The following is a 27,026-nucleotide window of genomic DNA, read 5'->3' as shown; positions in this document are numbered from 1 at the left end:
TAGAATATTGTTTTCTGTATTGTAATATACATATTTTTTCTGAATTTCATAAATATTATGGTTAAATTACTGTTATAATTTATTCTTCTTACTTTCCTACTGTTTTAGTTTTAACTAAATTAACTTTATGTCGTGAGTGGGAATCAACCTAAACCATTTACAAGGAAAACTGTTATAAATTACCAAACATACTGATCTATTTGCTCTACAAATAATTGATTACAAATTAAGCCAAGATTGGTCATCATTCAATTTTCAACGACACGGAAAATAAAACGGAAAACTAGTATAAATAAAAATAATTTATTTCTTATAACATCAGGTGTTCTTACATCAATACATTTTTAAGCTATTGGAATATTGTCAGTTACAAATTGTTCAACAATTTCATTGTCATTAACTTCACAAACTAGATGAGGTCAACTAGCGTCATTTTTTTTATAAAATTCAGCATAGTTAAGCAATTAGAAATTTTCTGCTGTTAGACTTTTTTTTTTTGTTAGACTTAAAGTATTCTTAAAATTATTTTAAATTATCGGATAAAGTGAGCCATGATGGCTGCCAATAATAAGGCAACAAATGTCGGGGCAGTGATGGCGCCGGCCGCATTTCTCCCTCGAAGGAAAGAATAGATATCTCTGACGACGCTGTTGCCCCACTGGATGTTAGCGACTGCGGATTCAACCACATTCTTGGCGTTGAGGAAGGAATCTTCAAGTGCTAATTGGTTTTCGTACGCCCAGGCTTGGAACTGTAAAGTAAATCGTGGATAAATTTTTGCGATATTAGTGTTTTTTTTTTTTTGGTTTAGAAGCTTCACGTAATAGGGACTTATAGCATTTTTCAAATTCGATGGGTACGAGTACGCTGACACATATCGTCTCTGTACAATTTTGCGAGATTTGGCGTTTGAATGAGATGACTCCTGTCACCCTTCTCATCGAGTTTGAAACATACTAGACTATGAATTGTACAGATTTTTACTTGCTATTGGGGGTAAACAGGGGTTCAACGATAGCGTTGAATGATTTATATGCGGACGTATTCACGGACAAAAGTTGAGTAAATTTCAGATAATTGTTTGAACGGAAAGTATCAAGAATGTACTGTTTATAAATTTAAAATTTTATGTGTTATACTTACGCTAAGAATATCTTCGAAGTCAGTCAAGTAGGTAAGAAGTGCATTTATGGCCAAATTTAATCTAGCCACACCACCGTACCTGAAAAAAAATGTGTTGTAGTTTGGTTATGGGCTACAGAAATAAAAATTAGCTTAAACCTTTTCAAACAAAGTTTTCACTACTGAAATTAAAAGTTAGTTGCCACTGTTGCCAGAATAAGAATGTGACTCCAATGTAAAAGACCAACTGAAGTCGTGCTTGTATAATGAAATCTTAATTGCAAAAGATTTTCTACTTACAGTTGTCTGATATCAGCTAAGTTATTTTGCAAAAATGCGACGACGGTCTTGAAGTTCTCCCTGTTTCCTTGAAGAGCGTAGGTGAAGGCGTTGGTCCTGTCGTGATAACGGATTTTGTCGTTCCTCAAGGACTGCTCCAAGTAGCTGCAAAAGACATAAGAGTTCTTGAGGAAAGAATTGAAGAATCAACAGAACTTTATAGGACCAAGACTAAACCAAGACAAAGTTTGCTACACACACAAATATAGAACATAATAAATAAAATAGATCATTGTATATATAAGTGCACTTTGAATAAAAATATGGTTGTATTATTCATTAACATTAAAGTATTTTGCATAAATTTCCGACATCATGATGCGACGAAACAAAAAGAGAGATATTTTTTTACATGTTTTATGATGAAATTTAAAAAAAAATACTTTTTGCCAGAGCCTTACATAAAACCTTATAAATAAACTTACTGCTGAAGCCGGTTCTCATCCTTGGTGCAGCCAAGAGCTCTGAGAATGACGACCATGTTGGCGGCGTTCTCAGAGTTCTCGTACTGGTCAAAGAGGAAATTGTAGTCGGTAGCATTGCCGTGCCTGACTCCGGCACAGTAGACGTAGCGGCGAGCGTTCACGGGGACTCTATAAGATGATTAAGTTGAAATCGTCATCGCACAACCGTTACCTATTTATTATAATTTTCTAACAAACATTTATCTATATTATATAAAGCTGCAGCCCGAACGTTAATCGACACGAATTGTTCTCCCGGAAGGAGGCGCGGGGGGGATTCGAGTTTGGTACGGTCGTACAGGGGGCGGTCCGGTGACCTCCGGAAAAATCCGACATTCGGTCTACCGGATCGGGACAGAAAAATGTTTGACGGCCCGGCTAAACGGTGGGAGATAGTGGGGGGGTGCTCGAGCAAATGTCACAGAGGACCCCGGGCAGTTTCGGAGGCCGCCATTTTTTTTTCAAAATGGCGGATTCAAAATGGCGGCCGATTTTCAAGTCGGTCCCGGCGCGCTCAAATTTCGGTCACGGAATCTCGGGGCCCTCTAGACCGGTATGGAAAAAAAAAATTTGGAAAAAATCCAAGATGGCGGACACCATGGCCACTTTTATTTTGTATGGCAACTTTTAAACGGTGACAGATAGGTGGGGGGTGCTCGACCAAATGTCATAGAGGGCCCCGAGACGAATGTAATGGCATTTAAAAAAATTCAAAATGGCCGACTCAAAATGGCGCCGAAATTTCAAAACGGTCCGAGAGCGCCGAGAACCGGTATGTGGGTACATATGGGCCCCCGCGTTCGAAAAAAATTTTTTTTTTTTTTTTTAGCTCGAAAAAAAATTTGTATGGGATTTTTTTTCGAATCCCCCACATGCTAAACGGTGAGAGATAGGTCGGGGGAGCTCGACCAAATGTCATAGAGGGCTCCGAGTGGAATCTGAATAAGAAAAAAAAAATTCAAAATGGCCGACTTTTTTTTTTTCTAAAACTTCAAAAAGGTCCGAGCGCTCTGATATTTTGGTCGCGGTATCTCGGAGCCCCAATGACTCGTACGGAAAAAAAAAATTTTGGAAAAAATCCAAGATGGCGGTAAAATGGCCAGTTTACTTTTGTATGGCAACTCTCAAACGGTGCGTGATAGGTGGGGGGTGCTCGACCAAATGTCATAGAGGGCCTCGAGACAAATAAAACTGCATCAAAAAAAATTTCAAAATGGCCGACTTTTTTTTTTTCTTTTTTTAATGTTGGTCCGAGCGCGCTGAGATTTTGCATGCGGCGAGCCTGGGGGCCAAGATTACCATATGAAAAAAAGTTTTTTGGAAAAATCCAAAATGGCGGCGGACAGGGGCAAAGTCAAATTTCCAAGTAGGTTAAGCGAGCCCGAAGGGCGAGCTTCAGGCTGGGAGGCCGAAGGCCGACCCCGGCGGAGGGCCGAAGGCCCGGAGCCTTCACCCCGACCCCCAAGCGTGCAACCCCCAGTAACTAAAAGCGAGGCCGAAGGCCGAGCTGCGTGCGTACGGTGCTCCCACGCGTTCTACCACGTCGACGGTCTTGATAAGCGGAGCCGGCGGGCCGACGGCCCGACGGCGACGCGTCGAGGCCAGCGAAGGCCGAAGGCCGAGCTCCGCGTAGGGCCGAAGGCCCGAAGCGTCACCTGAGAGGGGGAAGTTGGAGCTTAAACACGACCCAATAGGAAAAGTGTCTTAGACAAGCGAAACGGCGGGCCGAAGGCCAAAGGCCGTAGGTCCCATTGGATCGCCCAGGCACGCGAGGCCGAAGGCCGAGCTGCGGGAGTGCGTGCTCGCACGCGGACCATTCCTTGCAAGCAAAAGTACAACTGCTTTACCTTTTCCCTTTGGAAAACACAAACTTTTACACCTAAACAACAGCAAAAACAACAGCACCAACTACAACAACTCATTAACAACAACATAAACAACATGACAAACAACCAAACAACAGCACCACGCACACCGCGGGGCCCTCGGGCCCCGCGCACCAAGCAAAACTCTAGTTTCTTCGTTTATACGGTCACGAGGAAGTCTGAATCATTATAAACTTTATTTTTCGTTATGGATATCAACTAACTTAATAAGAATAATAAATAAATAAATATTCTAGGACATTCTTACATAAATTGACTAAGCCCCACAATAAGCTCAATAAGGCTTATGTTGTGGGGTACAGAGGAAGAGCCCCTGCCAGATGGTCGGATTCCATAAGACAAGCATGTGGTTCCATGCAGATGGCAGCCCACATAGCCCTTGATCGCGTTAAATGGAGAGACAAGGTTGTTGGTCACGATCCTCAGGCATGAGGCAACGACGAAGAAGAAGAAGTGTGGGGTACAACGATATATATATTATTATCGATACTTCTAATTTAAATGTATTAGTACACGGCCGAACGCACCCAAAGTATATAAATAGTAATTATGATAACTGAAGATAGTTAAATTGATTAATAATTATATATGATTAGGTACTTTTTAAATTGAAAAATTAAAAATTATTCTTCCATAAAATACAAAAATATCTAAGATATGGACAGAAAAGCTAGCAAAAAAATATATTAACATTATTCTGAACTTACAAACTGCTGGTGGGGTTAGCCTTGAAAGAGTTCCACTTCTCCAAGCTGTCGGCAACGCAGCCCTCATGGCCAAGGTTGCAGGCGTAGTTCAGGATCTGCATGCGGTTCAGGATTCTAGTGGTGGAGTCGGTGGTCGCTTCTTCGTAGCCCAGGGACTCGATGGCGTACTCCATCAGTTCAAGGAGGTATTCCTAAAGGAAAAATATAATTTTATGGTGGCAATATATACTAAAAACATTGTACTTACTATTTTCAAGTCTTCAAATAATGAAGACTCAAACTTCAATTGTATAAAGACTTGGTAACCTAATATGTGCCTAATGTTTTGCTAAGAACAGTGAAATTTAAAATTTTCATAGTAAATAAATAATAAAAATTGTAACCACCAGCCATACTTTCCATAGTGACTTAATAGGTCATACTGAAACAATTTTTATTATAGGACCAACGCCGAAATCACGAAAAAGAATTTGGTTATCCCCTAGCATTCAGCCGGAATATATGACACAACAAAATGGAAGCCAAAGAATATAATAAGTAGATATAATAAAAGGTGATGTTGAAATATGACGTCGATAAATACTTACATCGAACTGCTCATGAGCAGCAGGAATGTGCTCCAAACGGCGCCTGATCAGGTCGAGCTGACCGAGAGCTCCAGCCCACACGAGATAATCATCTTCTTTCTCCAGGAAGGACAGAACATCGAATGCGCGAGTGATGCTGATATACGATTCTCCAGCACGCAGGAAGTGGAGGACATCGTTGACGAACTAGAAACGAACAAGAACAATATTTGACTGGAGAATAAGAACAATATTTAATTTCTAAAATAAAATTTATGTTACATATATTCATCAATTAACTACTCTTTTGTCAAAAGAGTTTATGCACTTTAAAATTAGATATTGAAGGTGGATAGAGAGAAGTATTTAAATTCAAAGTTCGATTATAAGATAATTACCTGAGCTCTATTTTGTCTGGGGAATTGGTCTTTATTATCACGAAGTGCTGCAGCAAGCATCTCCCAGTTGTGGTCGTCGTAGTTTACACGGTATAATCCTGTTAAAAATGATAGAAAGCTACTTAAAACCATACATAGAATTTTTAGCTTTGTGACGGAATATAAATGTATAATGCATGTGCTAAAGTCGCAAACCTCGTAACTCCTACGTAGTAATTACGTGGTTTGCAACTTGCAACTTTATGTATTAATGACTAAAGTAGCAAATCCCTAATGTCCTGTAACGGAGTTACGAAGTTTGCGACTTTAGCTGACGTAATGTCTGCTTTTTTTTTCATATAAAACTATTTTAGTTTGATTGACAACGACACGCTTTATCAGACTAAACATTTTTTCTTATGAATACACAACAGTCTCAATTAAAGTTTTACTTACCAGATTGTTGGATATTAAACACGACCCAGTTATGTCCAGCTGGCATGTTTTCAGTGGTAGAAGCCGTGGTTAGGACCTTCGCGGGCTTAGTGTTGGTGAAATCGGGGTCAGCACTGTGGGTCCAGGTGTAAGGGACTAGCCATTGGTGATTGTAAACAGCGCCTCCGATGACAAAACGGTTCTGTATGAAGATATTGTAAAAATAATTGCAGATAACTAATGTTAAATTAATATGATAAGAACAAACAGCAATACTCTTAACTGTTCATCGGTTGACCTTATGCCTTTTGTAATAAGGTACATCGATGGACAGTTAAGAGTGTGGGTGATGATATATAAATAATTACATTGGTGAGGAGAAAGTTGATTTCAATACAATTTAGATGGTTCTAATGGCCACATTTGGTGATACATAGTAGACGAACTAAGGTACGATAAAGACTTTAACTATGTACAAAAATATTGATGCCTCAATTAAACAAAACCTGGATCCAGTCCTGTAGTTATAAAGTTATTACATTAAGTATCCATAATTTTGTGATTTGATCATAGTATTTATTTTCATGATCGTCATTACGTCAGCGGACAATCTCAACATAGATATACAAAAAAATTAATTAAGTTTTAGAAGTAAAGTTTAAAAAATATATTAATTCATCGTCATGAACAAGTGACGTCTCGAATCAGTACCTGAGTAACAGTGATTTCTCCACTGTTCGTGTTAACGTCTACGTTCAAAACAGGAGAGCCAGGATTCTGGACCCAGCTATCGAAGACTTCGCCGACATCCAGGTTTCCATATGTTGCTGCGTAGGTTGGGTCCGCGGCCACCGCAGACCTGAACGCGTCGTACATGTCCTCAGGAGTGCCGAGGCCGTAGGCGCTGAAAATGACAGTTATTAAGTATTGAGACTAAGTACTATAATCGAAAGGGAAAAAAGTCTGGGATGAAATTTTTATAAAGTGAAAGTAATCGGTATTCTCTGCAGACGTTGCTCCGGTTGAGAATCTTCGAAACAGATATAAGTATTTCAAGCGATTTTTGACTAAATGACGCAAATAACCCGTTTAAAATAAGTTTAATATAAAACAAATCGTATGTTACATTTGTGATTTTGTCAAACAAGAGATTGTTTGTGCGGTTAAAATAAGAATATAAAGTAGCGTTAGGCAGATTTTTCTAAAGCGAAACTATAAAAATGAACTTGCGATTTGCCGTTAATTTAATACATGAGTTTAGGTTCAAGTCAACAGTACCGCGAGATATTTTCATTAAGTTTAACAGAACACTTACTTATCGGCGAGATAAGTCCTCAAAGCATTGCGGAAAATGGTAGGTCCAACAAAGTGCTCCATCATTCTTAAAACGGAGGCACCCTTAGCGTAGCTGGTGGTCGAGAAATGGGCGCTGATAGAAGCGTTATGTGTGACAGTGCTTAAGTTCATGGGAGTAGCGCTTGCGAAAGCGTCCCAGTTCAGAGCACTGTGGACGTAGTCAACAACGAACTGGTCGGCTAGTTCGAGAGATGGGTCAGCCTGGAAAAAACCGTTAACTTAGTAATGCTAAACAAAATAAACTGCTAATGTTTTATTTAGGAGCGTAGCCAAGACCATCGTCCATATCGTTAATTGATAACTTTTTAACCTTACTGCATGGTCCACGTCCATTGTTAACTCTTAGTATCACAATGAACAACTGTGTATTTTAACCTAAGGATTTGAGAGAAAACATTACAGATTTATTTGTGATGTGACTTACAGCGTCAGCAGAGAAGTACTCAAAGAAGCTAGCGTAAGACTCGTTAAGCCACAAGTTGCTCCACCAGAAACAAGTGACCAGGTTACCGAACCACTTGTGGGCCAGCTCATGGGCCATGATAGTGGCGATGAAGATCTTATTAATGATGTTAGTGTGTGCCGGATCGTACAGAAGGTAAGCTTCTCTGAAATAAATCGTATAGTACATAAGCACGTGCTTATTGCAAATTCAGCAGCAGGAATTAAAATTAATTCGTAAGAAATTATGATATACGGTATAAATAAAATAAAAAAATATTTGTACAGGTACCTACTAAACAAAAAGTCACTAAAGCCCCCAGTGCCCAAGATGCTGAAGGCACAGGTTTGATTCCTGCCTTGGGCACTATTAGTAGATATAGTAGTGTTTCTACATCGGTACTTATAAATAACATAAGTCAGAATATTTCTTTTTTAATCTTATTTGTTCCATATATAATTATTATTTTGCTTAGCTTATAAAACAATACTAAGAATTGTATGCATTTGTTAGTAATGAATTACCTGTAGTTAACCATTCCCCAGTTCTCCATAGCACCAGCTGGGAAATCAGGTATAGCAATGTGATCGTTCTTCATTTGCTCTCCTTCACCCATGTTATAGTAATCATAATCGAAGTAATCGTTCATCTCATTGGTGATCTTAACTCCGATGTCATGAGCATAAGCATGCTGAGCCACAACTCCTGGGCGAGATACGATACCGAAAGGCCTGTCGGGCTCACTACCGTCTGTAGTTTCTACAAAGTCGCTGACGTGGAATGCAATCAGGTAGACAGAGATGGTGGGCGTGGGCAAGAAAGTCTCTTTAATACGGCCTTCGGAAACACTGTAAAGTGAAACGGTAATTAAGATTTCTGTTGTTTGATATTGAAGTCCAAGGCACTGACATAAATGTACTAGACAGGCTATCGAGAACAATTTGTGTCCGCCATTTTGGCGTTTGACGTCTGTCACTAAGCTAAGGAATAAGCCAATCTAGCCAGAGGCGAGACAAGTTTTCATTTTCTGCCTACATACGCATTGTAAACAATCTAGATACAATATATTTATTTCCTTATAAGTGTATTGATATTGTTTTACATATGTGACACTGACGCCATTAAAATCTATAAAAATAGTCATAAAACTCTTTATATTTGGCTCTCGAACGCGTAGCAATTTTGATGACAACGCGCTTATAGCATAATATACTCTTTAAATAAAAGAAAAACGTTACAAAACAATACGAGATAAAGAGTAACAATATCATTATTGTGTACATATTCTGAAAACTATAAGGTAGGTAATCATTAGTACCTACGTTTTACATCTGCGAAATGTAATCTTTGCGCCATAGAAATGTTGTTATAAGTACATTTGAAACGTAGCTGTAGCTGCGTTTCAAATGTATGAAAACATAGCACAGCAAGCATGGCACATCTCTGGTCGAAAGGCTCCCTTAGTCGGAGACGTACTAAACGCTATGAAGTGCCGGCACTTCATTGAGATGCGGAATCTTATTTTAGAGATGCCGACTCTAGTACTATACCTCAATAATCCAAGGGGTATAAATTTGCCATAGAAATTCTGATTTTTAATACCTGTGTGTTGATACTTACGTCTCGGTTTGATTGATAGCCATGTTAGAATATGAAGGGCTGAGTGTAGCATCACGCGTGATAGAGATAACAAATCTTGATTTGAACTGAGGCTCGTCGAAGCAGGGGAAAGCTTTCCGGGCGTAGAAGGGCTGGAACTGCGTTGTAGCGTATTCACTGTAACAATACATTTTGAAATGTAATGTAACATTCTTAAACCAGTTTCTTGCGAGGTTTATGCATCAACATTTCTACACTCACAAGTTCTTTCCTTAATAACTTTGGATACGTGGCCAGACGGGTGCCCGATTACTTGAAAAAGCGCATCGTTGTGGACGGAGGACGGGGTGATGGATATTTAATGACCCGCTAGGTTGTGAAGAAGGCCTGCCAGGGATCTACACAGGCGCCTATTATTAGAACGGCGGAAAATTGTGCAGAATGGAGAGCCGTGGTGCAAAAAACAATGACCTCATGTAGTCGCGGCCATCAGTCACGATGAGGAAACGAGGAAGAAGAGACTCACAAGTAGTTACAGTATTTCATGTAGAAATTTCGGCAACTCACCGCTTTGTGCCATTGAGGAAGTAATAGCCCTTGTAAAATCCTCTTTCATACTGGTTTTCATTAATTACTCCACGGAATCTAATGATGATAGTGTAATTGCCGGCGACGACAGGTGAGGCAGGGTTAATGGTCAAGAGCTCGTGAATATTGTCGATCTCGAAAGGCCTCTCGAGGTTCAAAGCTACAGCGTTGTTATTGCTGTCGAGGAGATTGACTGCTGTGACAGCGACGACGTTTTGGTGGAGCACGATTTCCTCATGGGGATCTCCTGAAATCTAAAAGAACAACATCAAATTTTATGAAAGGCTATATTAGCTACCACTCATATATTTCACCTTTTGTATCTGTATATAAGATTTGATGATAATCAGAATCGCCTTTTCTAATAAATTCTTTTATATATAAGCATATAAAATCATTAGAACAGGCTAGGTATGTCTGTTCATTTCGTCCAAAACGCTAAATTGTAAATCAGATAACTTTGAAAATAGATGCGCCTAATAGTCCTAAAATATATTAGTAAGCCGGTACCGAAGAATACTAGCTTAAATAATTATACAATATTACAAATTTATCGTTGTCGTGTCTGATGATTTTTTGATCAATGCGATAATGATAAAAATGTTATCATTTATAATAATGATGACTGAACCAGTTTACTTATCAAATTATGTGCGATTAGATGTGTGATCACATCAATGCTCAATTTCTACTCAATTTATCAATCCAAGTTATTTAAATGCTCTGAAAATTGTGTACATGAGTAGTTAATTTTCTATGAATATTAATATAACAAAACTACTAAATCTCTTAGCTATTTCCTGTTTTCTTCCACTAAAGACAGTAGACAACTTATTTTTGGCCATCACTTTATTAATTCACTTTTACCGACCCTCATCATTCGGACCTAGCCTAATGTACTGTTTCGTGTCTTCTATTTTTTTGTCGTGGCTTATGCATGTGGGTTCTTCAAACAATTAACTAGTACTTTATCTACCTTAATAGATGTTATAAGAGTCAGAAATTAACCTTATTTTAGTTTAACGTTAATTTGCTTAACTTACCGTGACTTCATGTGTCACAATCCCATCGAATCTGCTCTCAGACAAATAGACATCCAAGTCAACGTATACCCAGCTAGGCTGCACACTGTCGGTCAGTCTGAACGAGGTCTCACTGTCTACGTTGCTGTTGTAGATCTCCGTGAAGTCCAGCTCGGACCTGAACTCCATGGATGGCGTGTGCTGGGCGTTGATCAGCCCCACTAGGGCAAGTAGCACCACGATCATCGTGGAACCTGTGGGATATGTGAAATTATGCTTACTGATTTGTCTGATTTTGTTACACAATATTGTGAAATTAATAAAAATGGATGCTGACAATTTTTAATGTACAAATGAAACAGTAACTTTTTATTTGACAAAAAATATAAAAGCAATTAACGTTTTCTTCACACACATTGTCGTATTTTTCCGTAGATCAGTTCTATACTTACACTTCTTTATGTATTGTTATAAAAGTCTAATATTGGGTTTCCTCAACTACTTTTTTTGAGTCCCATTAAAATACCATCAGACAAATCGTCGATGGTTTAATTTTTAGTGTATACTTGATTTTTATACACCAATCTTACTTATTAGAGATATCATAGAGGTTTTTAAATTATCTTTAAGTTACATAGTAAATCAGTACAAAATACGGACTAAATGGCAAATCGTATTTACTTTCTAACAAGAAAAACTTTTAACTAAGAATTCACAAAGCAAGAAATTTAGGTACAGCCATTTATGAAAATGTACTATGTAAGGTTGGGTATAATAGTGGTATCATGTACCTCTTATATTGGTTGCGCGACAATCACACAAAAAAATTTTTTTAGACTGTGGTAATAATTAAAAAACATGAAAATCCAACCGTCTGAAGATTAAAGTAAAATCCTATCTCATTTTAATAAAAAGTGCTTTAGTAATCCGACTTGATATAGTTATTAAGTAACATTGACCTGGATAGGTTACAAAAGTTTAGCAGACTGCCAATATAGTGACGTCACACTCACACTACTCATTAAGTACCCGCATTAATGGTAATAAAATAAATGATAAAGACTCACCCATTGTGACCACGATGAAACCTCGTCACCGACTAGGTGGATTATTAACATTTTCCATATTTATCATAATCAGCGGAATAATTACAAAGATTAAGGCCGTAAAGCAACCAAAAGCGTTCGACAATTCATACCGTTATCTAAAATCGCTGATAGTAATATTTATCACTGTGGTTGATTAGGTTTATTAATGATGAATGTAAAGCTGGCAAGTACATATAAAAGTATTATTACAACAAGTACGACCAAGGAAATTGATTCTTCAGTAGTTTACGGTTCACTTTACATTGGACTGCTCTTAGCATAAGTGTACATCCAAATTGACTTGAACTGCAAATTGCTAAAGAAACAATTTTCTCCATCGTACATACAACTGCCGCCAAGCATATTAGCTTTTGTCTAGCTCTCATAATTTTCAAAGTAATTTTTATCGAATTGAATAACAACTGCACAGTTTTTTATTTACATATATTTTACACAGATATAAACGCGCTAGGAAGCTTATTGGGGATGCGAGATTGGTAGAGGCTAGACTGCAGAACCTAGAACACCGTAGAAAGGTAGCCTGTTTATCGGTATTCTACAGGCTACATTTCGGGGAGTGTGCGATGGGATTACATAATCTTATCCCCCCATCTCCGTTCTGCCACCGTGGGACTAGACGCGGCCTTGCGTTTCACCCTTACGTCGTTACTTTACCACTGATTCGCACTAAACGCTACGCATCCAGCTTTATCATGTGAACGGCTAAGGAGTGGAATTCACTTCCTGCAAATCTATTCCCAGTCCACTATAACTTGGACCTTTTTAAATCGAGAGTGAATAGACATCTTTTAGGTAAGCATGTTCCATCCTAGACTACATCGGCACTTTCCATCAGGTGAGATTGTGGTCAAATGCTTACCTTTTCGTAATAAAAAAAAAATAGAAAATTATGTAAGAAAGTTGATATTTTAGAATGGTTGAAATCAAATATGATGTAGGTATAAAAACAAAGCACAGTCAAACTCAATAAAAAAATCGGTAATTTTGTAATGTGTCTACGTAAAACACTCTGTTAATCAGATAATTAACTGAGTCCTCATTCAACAGATTCTAGGACCTGCCACCGAACTGGCCACTTCACGTTGATAAATCAAATAGTTGATTGTCAAAACATCTTCTCAAATAAATGATTATTTTTATATAGATTTCTTTTCAGTAAATCTCTCTATCTCCGAAGCATTATTATTCCCATCTGATTGTGGGGTCTGCTTTCCTTATATTTTCCTTCCACTTCGCGCGATCAGACGTGTCGTCCACTGTAACGTCACAGACACTCATGTCTTTTGCTATGCAATGGTATCTGCCCATCTCATCTTGGGTCTTCCTCTGCCTCGGGACCCAGCAATGTTCAGACCCATAGCAACTTTCCCGATGTAATCAGGAGGTCTTCCTTTTACGTGTCCAAACCATCTCAGTCGACTCTCTTGTAGCTTATCGGCGATATTACGTACTCCGAGGCTACCGCGAACGTACTGCTGTACATGCTGCGTACGTAGCGTTTTTTTCGGTAAATGATAACCAAAAATATATATGTAAAGTTATCTTAATTTCTATTTAAAGTTAATTGTTTTATTGTAAAGTATCATCTCTTAAAATACCGGTGGCTAATTTGTTAGCACATTGTATTATAAATCGGTCATTTTGTAATTATATTGCCATTGTTTGATGTTTGAATGTTACTTTACTAATCATCTGACTGAGCGAGCGCAAAACGGGAGCTAAGCGTCTCCGTTTCAGCTTGAACAATAATGCATTCGTGTTTCCGGCTGTTCTCTACTGTTCGCATCTCTCAACCAATTTTCGGGATTTTTTGATTATCTAATTTTTTTAAAACATTGGCGAAGCCATTTTTGGTTCGCAAGGTCTGTATCTCACAGAGACATTAGTTATTATTTAGTACTCTTGTTGAGCTGTTGCGTATTTTTAAGCGTGCACAAAACAAGTTCGAAATAATTTAACATTAATCTAGAAAGTTTACTCGTGTCTGGAGCAGACATCCTGGGGAAGTAGAAAACTCCTTCACCTTTCAAAATACTACTCTCATAACATTGCTTATTATGATATAATATTGCTTATAAAACAACAGCATGAGATGAAGATGATGATAAAAACGTGTTTGTTAGTTTAGACTACTGTCCAACTCTAAAAAAATTAGAAATCAAATCGGAGCTGGACAGTTGGGTAACTTTCTGTGTTAGAAAAATAAGAGCCAATAAAAAATATATTTTTATGATTCCTGAAATTAACGTTAGGTTAGTTATGTGTATTACTTACTAGTAATTCTCACTACATGAAAAATAATTTGTATTACTTGTTTGACCTAGTTCTGTGTCGTTAGGAGTGGTCAAAATATTAAATATAGGTACTATATGTATGTCTTATTCATAAATAAAATATAGCATTTTTCAGAACTTTTTATTTCAATCAACTCGTGAGAATAAGAAAATGTTAGCACTTTTATTGCCATTAACTTTAATAATATCCTCGGAAGGAATTTAAATGAAAACAACAAGTTTACTCACTGAAATAAATTTCATTAATTTACTGCCAAAACTGTCTTTATGGTATAAATACCAGAATTTATGAAGTTGATATTATATTTCTAATGGAATATTAGGAAAAATAATATTTATTTATTCTCGGGCTTATTAATTAAATCAAAACACATTTCTGTAATATCAAAAACTTAATACATATATTTATTTCTCAGTACATATATACAATTAATACAAATTTACGCAACCATATTAATAGCCAAAGTCACAACGAGCGTAACGGCGCTCAACGCAGCAATGTTAGCGGAATCAGGTCCAGCTTCTTCTGGATCTGGAGTTTCTGGTTCTGGTTCTGTTTCCGGCTCTGGTTCTGGTTCAGGGTCTACAATATCATCAATATTATCTTCAAGGTAACCAGTTTCAAAGTAGGTTGCAAGCTCTACAGTTCTGGAATTGGACCAAGCGTGGAAGTTCCTGGTAGAAGCGATGCCGTTAATGCCGGTGTTGTAAGCTCTGTCGCCGATGACCTCCCGCTGGGCGTCCAGCCAAGTTTGAACCTGGAATGTGGCAGTGTTAATAACCAATATAAAGGTGAGATCCTGATGATTGATTTCGAAAATTTTCTATGCTGGAAACAACCCTATTCCTGGGAAGTCATTTCATATTTATTCAATAAACCCTGACCTTTCTTATAATACAACAGAGAAAGCGTATAGATGATGTGATTTGTTTTTTTAGTTTAGTCCGCAGCAAGCTTGGTACCCCATACAAACACAGTTATGCTCTCATTTTAAAACGACTAACTAGATTGTTCTGTAACTTAGTACTTACAATAGGATAAATAATATTACGCCCGAGAACGTTTCAAAACTAATAAATATAGCTGTCTCGGCACCAACTACGAATTCGTAGCTTTTGGTGTCGAGACACTTGGTCCGTGGGGCAAAGGTGCGCGTGGGCTCCACAGGGAGCTTGGAAAGCGATTGAGGGAGGCAACGGGAGTCCCTCGCGCAGGCAGTTTTCTCGCGCGGCTTGCTGTCGCGATACAGCGCGGGAATGCTGCCTGCGTGATTGGCACCCTGCCAAGAGGCCAGGGTCTGTTTTAGGTATCTTTTTTTTCTAGGTAGGTTTAGTTTTAGTAGTTTTATTTTATAAGTAGTCATAATTTAATTTTATTCAAAATGTATCCTTTTTTCATCATAAATAAATATCTATTTTAGGCAGAAATAGGATAAGATATATCTTTGTCCGTAATTAGTTTATGAAGTTCCAGATACCATAGATAAAAAAATACAGCGAATTTATTTTTTTCATACAAAACTTGTTTTTGCTCTATTTCGTTTGTTTTATAAGCTTGAGCTATATCAACTAATTACCGGCATAGATAATTAGATATAACTCATGTCATTGTATGTGCAAAGTTTCATTACAATCCAACACATAGTTTTAAAAGGAGAACCGTTTGTGTTGGAACGTGAAATTCGGCGGAACTTGATGCGGAATCATAAAAAAATAAGTTCAGTCGAAAGTACAAATATGAATCATAAATCATAATTATGTTTATTTATAAAAAAAATGATGAAACTTATACTTAAGGATGTTGAGGCTGTACATAATTAAAATTTTATCGATAGTTATCTTGGAAAGTTTTGTGTGACTCATTATATTTTTGTGTGCATTTACATCCTGTTAGGTCCTTTGGTAATATAAATATTTTTAAACGACACAGATAAAACATTTTCTTTGTAAAATACTTCAATAATGAAGAATCCACTAAGCATGTATGAGATTTTACGGGTATCATCAGATCGCTGATCATGAATTGCGTTGTCGTGACGCACGCGGCACGCGACCGACTTCATGTGTTAAGCGCGAATTCGTTATTCGTTAAGTATGGAGTCACGCTTGAAGCAAATCGCGGTCTGGGGGTCGATTTTGGAATTTCTATTTTCACTACTAGGCATTTAAATTCTACTAATAAAATTGATAACGGGTGGTCAGTACCACTAGATCCCAAGTTCTATCGCTCGTATTTCAAAAATAGCATTTAGTCGTTCTCCGCAGATTTTCGAATGACGAAATCGAGCGCTCGAAATTAAAAATCGGCAAATTGACCTATTTGAGCAATAAAAGCAAGCGGTATGTCACTGGATAGGTTATTCTAAGTTGTAAAACTTTTACTATGGCAGACAGTCCCAAATCTATGTGTGAAAAAAGTTATCGCCGCTAAAGGTTTATGAGTGGAAACGTGACTATAGTTTTTTTTCGATACTAAGTTCCTGTGTGTTCCATGAAGTTTTTGTCGATGGTTTTGTGTCACGATATTTTAGTTTGTTATTCGTTTTCTTGTGTTTTTTCTTGTCATATTTTTTTAAACAGAGATTTGACAAGTCTCGCTATACAAAATTCTTAGTATATAAAAAAAGCTTTCCGATGGTATGTCGCTTATTCTTATTGGTTCATGGGCCAGTGTCCATACAAATCTGTCCATCCTATTTTGTAAATAATATAAACAATTACTGTCGAGTTTTTTATATTAACGTTGTAACTATGGTCAACTGATTGTTTTATTAACTTACCTCAGTAATTTGATCTTCGTTAAGAAGACGAGCAGTAATATAGCCAAGCGGTGTAGCAATGCTGCCAAGTCTGCAAAGTAAACGTAACGTCAAACCAACGAATAGGTACCTAAACCTCTTTATTACATTACAGCAGTACATCGGAGACCAATGATTATGTCGTTTGGATTGGAGCCAGGGCGAGGTAGCTGTATTGTGTTTGTAGTGCGGCTCCTTAGCTCGATTTAGTATGGAGGTATGGTCCCATCCGACCGAAAGCACGAAACTTGGCATGCATATAGCTTTTACGTTTATAAGAATAATAGAAGTTAAAAACCCAGGATTATATTATATTCCTGCTTTTTATACTAAGATTGAACTGCTATGGTATGCAACTGAAAATAATTGAAAATTAAATATGTTTTGTTTTCCATCAAGCAAACCTTAACCATTTGTGGTTATATTTTCATATATAGTATAATTCTATTGAAATATAGTATAATTTTTGGGAGATTTTTTTCATGGCATTTGCACTTGATTAAACCTAAAATTCTATGTAAAAACTACAGCTTTGCGTTAGCCCCCTCTTAAGTATCTTAGCTTTACAAGATTGATGTTCAAAAACGGTCAGTATTATATTAAGCAGCTATATATACTCACGCAGCGGTAACCTGAGCCACATTATTGGTCAGCCACGTGAAAGCCCTCATAGTGTTGACTTCATTGCCGGTAACAGCAGCGTTCAAAGCGGTAGTGTAATCTTGAGGTCGGACTGAATCATCCATAGCCACAATAGCAGAAAGGTATTTCTGCAAGCTGTCTTCGTCCAAGGTGCACCCAGCGGTTTCCAGCATGACAATCTTGTCATTGGACAAGTCGTTAGCTAAGTATCTGTTCCAGAAGATGTCGAAATCAGCAGCGGTTCCTCTGCGGAGACCTTCGCAGAAGACCCATGGGCGCATGTTGGGGGGTATGCTGAAACGAAGTTCCTTTTGGTAACATTGTAATAAAAGCTTTGGTGGGTGACGCAATATACATGCTCAGACAGTATGGAATGAGATCGTCCGATTCTGATGGAGAGAGTTCTTGATTCTAAGTAAAAATAAACATATTTAAGATTTGAGATAAAATTAAAGTAATGTAAGCTTGGGAAAAGGCTAAAGAGAAAAAGTTAAAGAAGATGAATGCTTGAAGAAATGTAATGATCATAAAACTAAAAAGAATTATCAAAGGGAATGGACTAAGAATTTATAAGGGCGGTTGGTGGAGTTTTATGTCATAATTTCATCAATAGCTTAGTAGAATCATACTTTCGTGAATAATTAAATGATAGATTTTATTAAGAATGTGTAGGCCGTTTGACAAGCCATTTTTACTTACTATCCACCGTTCAGCCAGTCATTGAAGTTGGTGACGGCGGCGGCAGAGCACCCGGCATGCCCGTTGTTGCAAAGGAAGGTGCCGAGGTACATCCTCATGAGACCGTCCATGTAGTCCTCATCGGCGATTTCGGCCCAACTGAGGCGGGCTGTAGCGGCCACACTGAGTCCGACAATTTGCTCCTATAAAACAAGGCTAGTTTGTAAGTTGTTAAAAACTCGCCTTTGTGAGAGAAAGAATATAAAAAATAATACTATTAAGTGCTTACCCAATAACTAATTATCTATTAGAGTTATTAGAACAAATTAAATTATTTTCAGAAAATATTTTATTTGTTTCCAGCCTGGGGCACTGGAGGCCTTGGTTACTGTTTCTTAGTATATGTCATTTATTTCAGTTTATGACTCATTATCTGTTAATCTGAAGGGCCTCTATTCTTATTTTTTATTATAATCCTTTATATGCGTAATCTTTTTGTATAAAAACATTTGTCTCATTTATACCAAAAAATTTAAAATCATATCCATTTTTTGACATTTGTTACCCAATACTTAACGCGAAAAGGACTGTAGGGATTGGAGACTATGGGCGAGAGGGAAATGCGGTATAGGTTTACACAGAATTGCGTTTAATGGCTTCTTTGTAAATGAAATAAAGAGCAAAAGCTAGTGTACAAAAAATGCATATCGACGGCCAGAAGATGGACAGATATAACAGAATTATAGGGTTTTGCTACAAATAGGCACAGCACAGCCTAAGTCTTTAATAATTTTCCATTTAGCAAAGATTAATACTTACTCTCAGTTTGGCAACGTTTTCCTCGTCATGGGCTAGCCTCCTAATGACCCAGTTAAAGCTAGTAATAGCCGCAAGCCATGGGGCATATTGATCTTCAAACTCCAGGAATGAGAGGATGTTGAAGGCTCTTTCGTAGCGGAGCACACCGGCTCTGGCAAGTTGGAAGACGTCGTCGACAATCTGTAATGCACTCAATTTGAGAATCAAATGTGGTGAGAATCTGGCCAAGATCTTTAGCGACTTTTATTGGAGACTTTTAGTAGAATACGAATATGTTATTCCTAAAAAAAATAAAGATTGAAAACATATCGTTAATATTATCGCCATATTAACTTGATCCAACTAGGATTGGATGAAAATCTACTCGTCTTATAAACTGAGGCCAGGATTACGTATAAACATACTTATCTTTATGGTTTATAAAAGCTGATCAAGAATCTTATAAAAATATAAAAATGACATCTATATTGTCATAAAAAATTGAGATCAATAATATTAATTCCATTTGATACAAACGTTGAATCAATAATTTATTACCTGTGCTCTGTTACGTTCGTGAATGTCAGTTCTCTGGTTACTCCTCAATGCCAGAGTGATGAGAGCCCAATTTGTGGCATCGTAGTTAACTCTATAGAAACCTGTAAATTAGCATATTTTACGTATACTGTTAATTGATTTATATGCTAAATTAAAATGTTGAAAACTGCAAATACATTCATACTCTATAGAGACCAGGGGGCCAATTTTTGAATTTCGACCACTCGATTTCGTGTATTTTGTTCAATAATATCTCCACTACTAGGCATATAAATTCTCCTAATGGAATTGAAAACGAGCGGTCAATACCTCCCGATTCCCAATTTCTATAGCTCGTATTAAAAAAAATGGCATTTTGCCGTTTTCCACAGATTTTCGAGTGACAAAATCGAGCGCTCAAAATTCAAAAATCGGTCCCCAGACCGGTCTAACCTGCCAATGAAAATCTTGCACATCTTGCATCGAATGACGTTCTGTGACAGTTCATTTTAGATATATGGAGTAACTGTTACTTGATGGAAGCCATATTTTAAAAGAAGAAGAAGAAGAGTAACTGTTACGTCAAATCTTTATAGACATTTTTTGAAATCTGAGCACATTTTTTTGGAAATGTATTGTTTGTTTAAGTAATAAAAATACGTTAAAAACTATATCCTCAATTCTATTTCTTCAAGAATCGGCATTTCCATTCAATGGGGGAAATGTAGCCAATGTTTTTGTTAGTTTTAAGTTAGTCTTTATTTATTTGTAATTTATTTTATAAGCAGGGCCCGTACATATCTTGCCGTTGACGGAAAAATTACGTCACGATTCCAATTAGTCTTTTCGTAATAATGAATCATTTTGTTAACCTCTTTAGTTAACTAATATAAGTAAATACCTACTTGACAATCTGTACAGAAAGGCTAAGTGCCTTGATCTTATTGTCACTCAGCTAAATAATACATTGTTAGTTTATTAAATAATACATTTTTTTAACAGTGTATTTCGTAGTGTTATAAAAAAACCAGCCTGTATGTAAAATTAAGTCATTTTTACGTCAACGGCATGTAATGTACAGGCCCTCTTTATTAGTGAAATTTTAGATAACAAAAATTTATTTCCTTAATTATTTTTTAAAATGAAGACCAGCAAACGAGACTTGAAGGAACTGTAATAGGAACCATCATTTGAAGAGTCGAATAAGTCTTACCAGTTTCTTGTTTGTTGAAAATGACCCATTCGTTGCCAGTGGTTCCTCTGTCGATGACCGTGGCTTGGGCAGTTAAGACCTGAGATGGCTTGAGGTCTTCGAAGTCAGATTCTCCGGCTCTAGTCCATGTGATTGGAACCATGTATAGACTGGGAATTGTAGAAACACCAGTGTTACGCTCCCAACGGTGCTAGAAATGTAAACAAAAAACCTAATTATACTAACCCGAAAATATATGTCACATACGAAGAAAAAGTGACTAAGGTTTTATCGGTTTAGGTAATTTTTTTGTAGCAGCATAATTAAATATAAAAAAAAAACATTCATTTGTTTCTAATAATTATAGGTCCTATATAGAGACCGTCTAACCAAGCTGACTTAGCACAGATTTGAAATTTTGAATAGAACAACGTGAGGAAGTGTCATTATTAACGTTATATTTCGATAGAAATATTACATGAATCATGTGATGGCCACACTCTGTACTTGCAATTGGCATGCAGAGTTAGCTTGGTCGGACTGTATTATTATTTTTATAAATAATGATTCATAATAAATACTTAAAGTCGGCTTCATTTCGTTACCGGGTTTCTAAAACAAGTCTAGTGAAGATCAAAAATTATGTGTTGATGTAGTCTTGTGCATGTTCTCATTTTGCTAAAGACTAAACAGTGAGGTAATTAAAAAATGGGTTCCTAAGGTCCAAAGCAGTAGTTGAGTATAACAAAATAAAAGTTACCTGAGTAACAATCATCTGGCCAGTTCTCTGGTTGACAGTGACTGTCAGGAGAGGATGTCCAGCCTGTTCTGACCAAGTTTTGAAGTACTCGTCAACGGTAACGCCATCGTAAGAAGACAATGAACCATCTTCTGCGGCTGCTTCATCCAATGCAGTGAAGAGATGGATTGGCTGTGCTACATTGAAAGCTCTAAGACATAAAATTATATTTTGTCATCGTTATAGTCTACATTAAAATGTACCTAAGATATAGAAGGCATTTAATTTCTAGCTGGCTACACAACAAAGAGAAGAATGAAATTTGCATTTCATTTTAAATCAGCGTGTCATGAAGAATCAAATACCTGCTATAATGTATCTACTTCAGCGAAATCTATTTTAGAATGGTCATCATATTATTATCTACATATTTGGATAGGTACCTTGGTAGTATTTCTATTTTTGGACACCCGATATTAGAATAGATCAATATGTTAAAACAACCAATTCAAATTTTTATTAATTAGACTTTAAAATAAGGACTGCATGATAACTGAAAAAAAAACGATACCTTTATACAACATTATGACGTCATACCGGTTTAATCCGAACCACTTAGGTAGTCGAATTAATTTATTTCGCTACCGAAAAATAACGGTACCGTTATTTTTTCGGGTACCTTAACCGCTTTCATAAAGGTACCCTATGAGCTTAGGCGTCGTTGCTAAGTCGTCTGCGCCTTGCGCCAATTAGGTTCCTATTGGTTGAAGCTGTCTATGTAAGTGTTAGCCCATAAGCCCTTTTGATTTTATTTAATCAGTTTGGCTATAATAACGGTTCAGGTATATACCGGAAAAAATTCCGGTACCGCTATTTTAAAATAATAGTGATACCTTTATATCCGAGCCGCGCGGCCTAACCGGTATAATGTATCGGTATCGTAATTTCATTCCGCTACCATACCGTTATACCGTAACCGAAATCAGTCCCTACTTTACAGGCCACATTTGACAAGATTATCAACACTCCCTTATACATATTTTAGAGTAAACATACCTCTCTTTAAGATAGTTTTGCATTGCTTTAACAAACGTAGAGTTTCCAAGGAAGTGCTCCGTCATTCTAATCACAGACGCACCTCTAGCGTATGTAATAGTAGAGAAATGGGCACTGACACTGGCGGGATCGATCACAGTAGGGTCAGTCAAGGGATGTGCGCTATCGATCGAGTCAGAGATCATAGAAGTATGCACTTGTTCAATGATGAAACGGGTCTCAAAACCAAGGTCGGGTCTCACCTGTTAAAATTGTAATTTAAAAAGTAAAAAATAAACATTGTAATACTATCATACCAATGATAAAAGTGAAGCAATACTACGAACCAAATTAGCTAAGAAGTATGTATAGAATCTGGCGAATCCCTCGTTAAGCCACAACACGTCCCACCAGGCACAAGTGACGAGGTTTCCGATCCACATGTGGGTGATCTCATGAGCGACGATGTTCATCACTCGCTGTTTGTAGAAATGATTGGAGTTCAGGGGATCGTAGAGGACTAAGGCTTCTCTAAAATAAAACAAAGAAAAATAAAGCTTAAAAAAAAAACAAAGAAAGGTGATACTTTGCTTACAGATGCGTCAGCCTTTGAAGTCGACAGATTTGAGAATATATTAAAGCCAAAATCAATATTTTTGAACACTTATTTTTCTCGTTATTTGCTTTATGCTGTACTTGTGTGTGTACGGGCTTTGATACAACCTTCAATGCTGTTTTCAATATTTTTTGGAACTTATGTACAGTGAGCTTAGGCTTATATAAAATGAGCTTAGCAAAGGTTAGCTGGAAGAGATCTCTTTTAGGGACAATGCCTTTGTACATAACATTTTTTTGTTTGTTTTGTCTCAATTTTCAGTTTTTTTTTTTTTTAACATTAAAATATAAAATATGTGTACCACAAAACAAAATATTCGCCAAACTGCGAGACAGTTTGTTGACGATAAACAATACTGTTTACATGTCAATCGTCTTATAACTTAAAAGTTTATTATACATATTTGATAAACAGAAGACTCACAACAGGTACAATAGGTAAATTGGTAGGTAAATAATCTTTTCTATCAGTGAATGCAACGACCCCTATGCAGAAACTCGTTTATGTTGTAACATGCTAACTCTATAAGCAAGTTTTTAAGTTTATTCGTAAAAATAGCATCATTAGGGGAATTTGTGATATTTATAGGTAAGTACACAGTTATACAGGTTAGGTCCGACAACGTCGAGCTTTGCGCGGGCCTTCGCTAGTCTTCGGTGAGGTGGTACTAGAAGATGTTTGTTGATGTTGTCTGTTTTATGTTAACCTGTTTATGTGTAATAAAGTGACACACATACATAAGCTGCAAAATTGCATGGAGAAATTATGAATTAATTCATTGATAGAGTCGCCCGCCATGCACTTGTCTGACTGATGGTACGATGTATAATTTTGTTATTAAATATCCTATAAATAATTATTAGCAGTCACTTTTCGGCGAAGGAAAACATCGTGAGGAAACCGAGCCCAACGAGGCCTAGTTTCCCCTCTGGGTTGGAAGGTCAGATGGCAGTCGCTTTCGTAATGGCTCCTCTACACGATGGCCTAGCGTAGGCCAGTCCAAGGGACGCATTTATGCGTTAGAGGGAGCAAGTGATATTGCCACCTCATTTCACCGCATAGCTGCGTCCCTTAGACTGGCCTACGCTGGGCCATCGTGTAGAGCAGCCCTGAAAGCTAGTGCCTACCTCAATTCTTGGGATTGCGATTGGGGTTGCCAAGCGAACTCCAGGCTTCCATGGGCCGTGGCAATAAGCCAGGAGAAATGCAAGGAAGAAGAAGAAATCTCAGAATATTACCTGTAAGTCAAAAGACCCCAATTTTCCATAGCGCCAGCAGAAAAATCAGGAATCGCAGCTTGTTTCATGTTAATGTTTTCGGTCATGTTATAGTAAGGAATGTCAGTATATATTTCCATCCTTTCCAATAGTTGTATTCCAGTTTCCTGAGCCCAAGCACCGGTAGAATTGGCATTGTCCCGAGCGTACAGAGCAAAAGGCCTCTCGTTGTCGTTATTATCTTCAACTTGAACATAATGGGAGACGATGAATGCCAGTAAATAAGTCGAAGTATATGGCGTAGTGTAAAATGATTCAGAGATCCTTCCATTTTCCAAACTGAGGACAAATTTTAAGAACACTATGAAATATTTTACGGTCTAGATGAATTCAAAACAATTATAAATAATAAAGTATACACTTTATTGTTGACTGTTGAAACATTAACAACAAAACTATTGCCTTAATAAAAAAACATTGTCATTTGAAGCAAGTTTTGGAATTATATTTTTTAAAGTTTTGGGAAAATAATTAGCTTGGTGCTTTCAAAAATAAACTTAACGAATTAGATCTTTTGGGCAAAAATCATTAAAAGTATTTATTTAAACCTCATATTGATTTTACTCTACTTTATACTTACGTAGTATTAGAGCGAATTGGCATATTGCTGATGGTTGGACTATAGTCTGCTTCTCTATTGATGGTGATATCGAAGGTAGCCTTGAAGCCAGGTTCATCGTAGCACGGGAATGCCTGGCGAGCGTGACCAGGCTGGAACTGGGTCGTTCCCATCCATCTATCAACGAAACATTTATTGACATTATTATTAGTAGATAATTACTATGCAGTAATAGGAAAAAGGAACGAATGCTTTTAGCATGACTCAGATGAGACCAACTAGGTCACTAGATAGTGACCAACGGAGGAACAGGAGTGTTTGTGTTTTGAACTTTTATTGTGACTGACATCAATGACCGTATCATGAGCAAATGCTCCAAAACATTTCAACAAAAATTGAACTTTTATTTGAATTTGAATTCCTGAGGCAGCAGAAGCGACATTTAAATTATCAAAACCTGCTATGATATGATATTGATACGGAATTGCGATGCAGATAAAGTAATTTCACATCAATATAGCTAAAATTACCTCAGAAACCTCAGAATAATTAAGATAAAATTTCTAGTTATCTCTAATATCTCTTGTAATATATGGCGCTAGTTGAACACTTTGTACCGTTTACGTGGATTAAGAATTACTAAATTCTAAGCGAGTGAGAGCGAAGTAACGGACAAAAGCTAATAAGATAATAAATTACCTTTTATTACCAGTAGAGTCGACGTACCAACTTCTGTAGAAGCCTCTCATATTGTTATTAATGTTTCCCCTAAACGTTGCAGAGATAACATATTCTTGACCTATCAGCAAGGTTGAATTAGTTTGTATGTACAGGAAACTGTAAGGTGCAACGCATGTCAAATCTTGATCAGGCGCAGTGATATCCTGAACTGCTCCATTCGAATCGGTATATGACACTGTCAGAGTCTGAATGGTCATGTCATTGCAGTGAAGCACAATTTGGGTCAAAAAGTTGGTCTGTGGGATGATGTAAATTGTGACTTCACCGTCGAACGTGAAAGGTTCAACACCCGTTGGGACGGTCTCGAAGTAGGGTGTGAGTGTGACTTCATAGTGCCGTGGGCGAGTGGTTGTGGGAAGACGGTAAGCGGGGTCGTTCAGTGGAATTGCGACAGAGTCCCATTCGCCATCTTCTAGCGGGATGGGACTAGCGGTGAATATGCCCTGGACTAGGGCGATACCCAGGAAAAGTGACACCCAGCGACTAGCCTAAAATATAAATTTTCATTTTGTATTTACTTTGGCTTCAATATTTGAAGAGTTTCTTAATTTATTATTTTAATTACAATTTATCAAACTTACCATTATGTCGCTGGACTGTCATGCAGTACTGATTGGGTTGCACTAGAACTACCTTCGATTTGCTGATAATTCCTTAATCTCTTTATCTTATCCGATTTACATAAGTAATTATGAGATAAACGTATATTTATTAATGATAAAATACAGTCGTATAGATATACTATTTTATTGAAATTTACAATCTTGTTTTATATCTTTTAGTTATTTGTTTCTTTTGTACCATAAATCTTGATAATAATTTATTGAGTTAATATTTTTCATAAAAGCAGCAGTACATAACATTGAACGTGTATGATTACAGAATTCTGGAATGCATCAGCTGTTCAAGATGTATATCTAGTGTTTATTATCAACCTTTTTCAATATGGTCGCCATGAGGGTTAGTGTCTAATTAGCAATTCGTCTAGGAGCCTGCCCGCCTAATCGTAAATGGTCTATATCGCATTTCGTCTAATAAGCAACTGGTCTACGCATTTTTTTTAGTAGGAACTCGTATAAATAGCAGGTTACCTATACCTATGTCACTG

At 37.2% G+C, this 27,026-nt stretch overlaps 1 protein-coding gene across 1 annotated transcript; it reads right to left on the bottom strand.

Annotated features, from left to right (window-relative positions):
* Positions 1-284: 284 nt before the first annotated feature.
* On the bottom strand, positions 285-26,545 carry LOC133520294 (membrane alanyl aminopeptidase-like). Its single transcript, XM_061854664.1, has 30 exons — positions 26,500-26,545; positions 25,877-26,406; positions 25,199-25,354; positions 24,580-24,897; positions 23,073-23,256; positions 22,747-22,988; positions 21,712-21,901; positions 20,973-21,162; positions 19,781-19,881; positions 19,244-19,423; positions 18,446-18,627; positions 17,726-18,040; positions 17,087-17,156; positions 14,751-15,064; positions 13,991-14,010; positions 10,925-11,157; positions 9,861-10,135; positions 9,315-9,470; positions 8,219-8,542; positions 7,677-7,860; positions 7,212-7,453; positions 6,608-6,800; positions 5,918-6,098; positions 5,483-5,580; positions 5,106-5,291; positions 4,519-4,709; positions 1,887-2,054; positions 1,423-1,566; positions 1,144-1,222; positions 285-751 (listed from the first exon to the last, which is right to left on the bottom strand). The coding sequence occupies exons 1-30, from the start codon at positions 26,500-26,502 to the stop codon at positions 533-535; spliced, it is 5,868 nt and encodes a 1,955-aa protein (XP_061710648.1). The 5' UTR covers positions 26,503-26,545; the 3' UTR covers positions 285-532.
* Between the last annotated feature and the right edge of the window lie 481 nt (positions 26,546-27,026).

The sequence above is a fragment of the Cydia pomonella genome, chromosome 8 (assembly GCF_033807575.1).
Source record: "Cydia pomonella isolate Wapato2018A chromosome 8, ilCydPomo1, whole genome shotgun sequence".
Taxonomy (NCBI): domain Eukaryota; kingdom Metazoa; phylum Arthropoda; class Insecta; order Lepidoptera; family Tortricidae; genus Cydia; species Cydia pomonella.
The sequence above is the reverse complement of the archived record's forward strand: the minus strand, read 5'-3'. Positions and strand labels throughout refer to the sequence as shown.

What these genes read in the sequence shown, in the direction of transcription:
- LOC133520294 (XM_061854664.1), bottom strand. An exon ending in TGGGGTCTTTTGACTTACAG is followed by an intron (nt 23,257 to 24,579) that starts GTAATATTCTGA and finishes GTTTTATTTTAG; the next exon opens with AGAAGCCTTAGTCCTCTACG. An exon ending in ACGAACGTAACAGAGCACAG is followed by an intron (nt 19,424 to 19,780) that starts GTAATAAATTAT and finishes AGTGCATTACAG; the next exon opens with ATTGTCGACGACGTCTTCCA.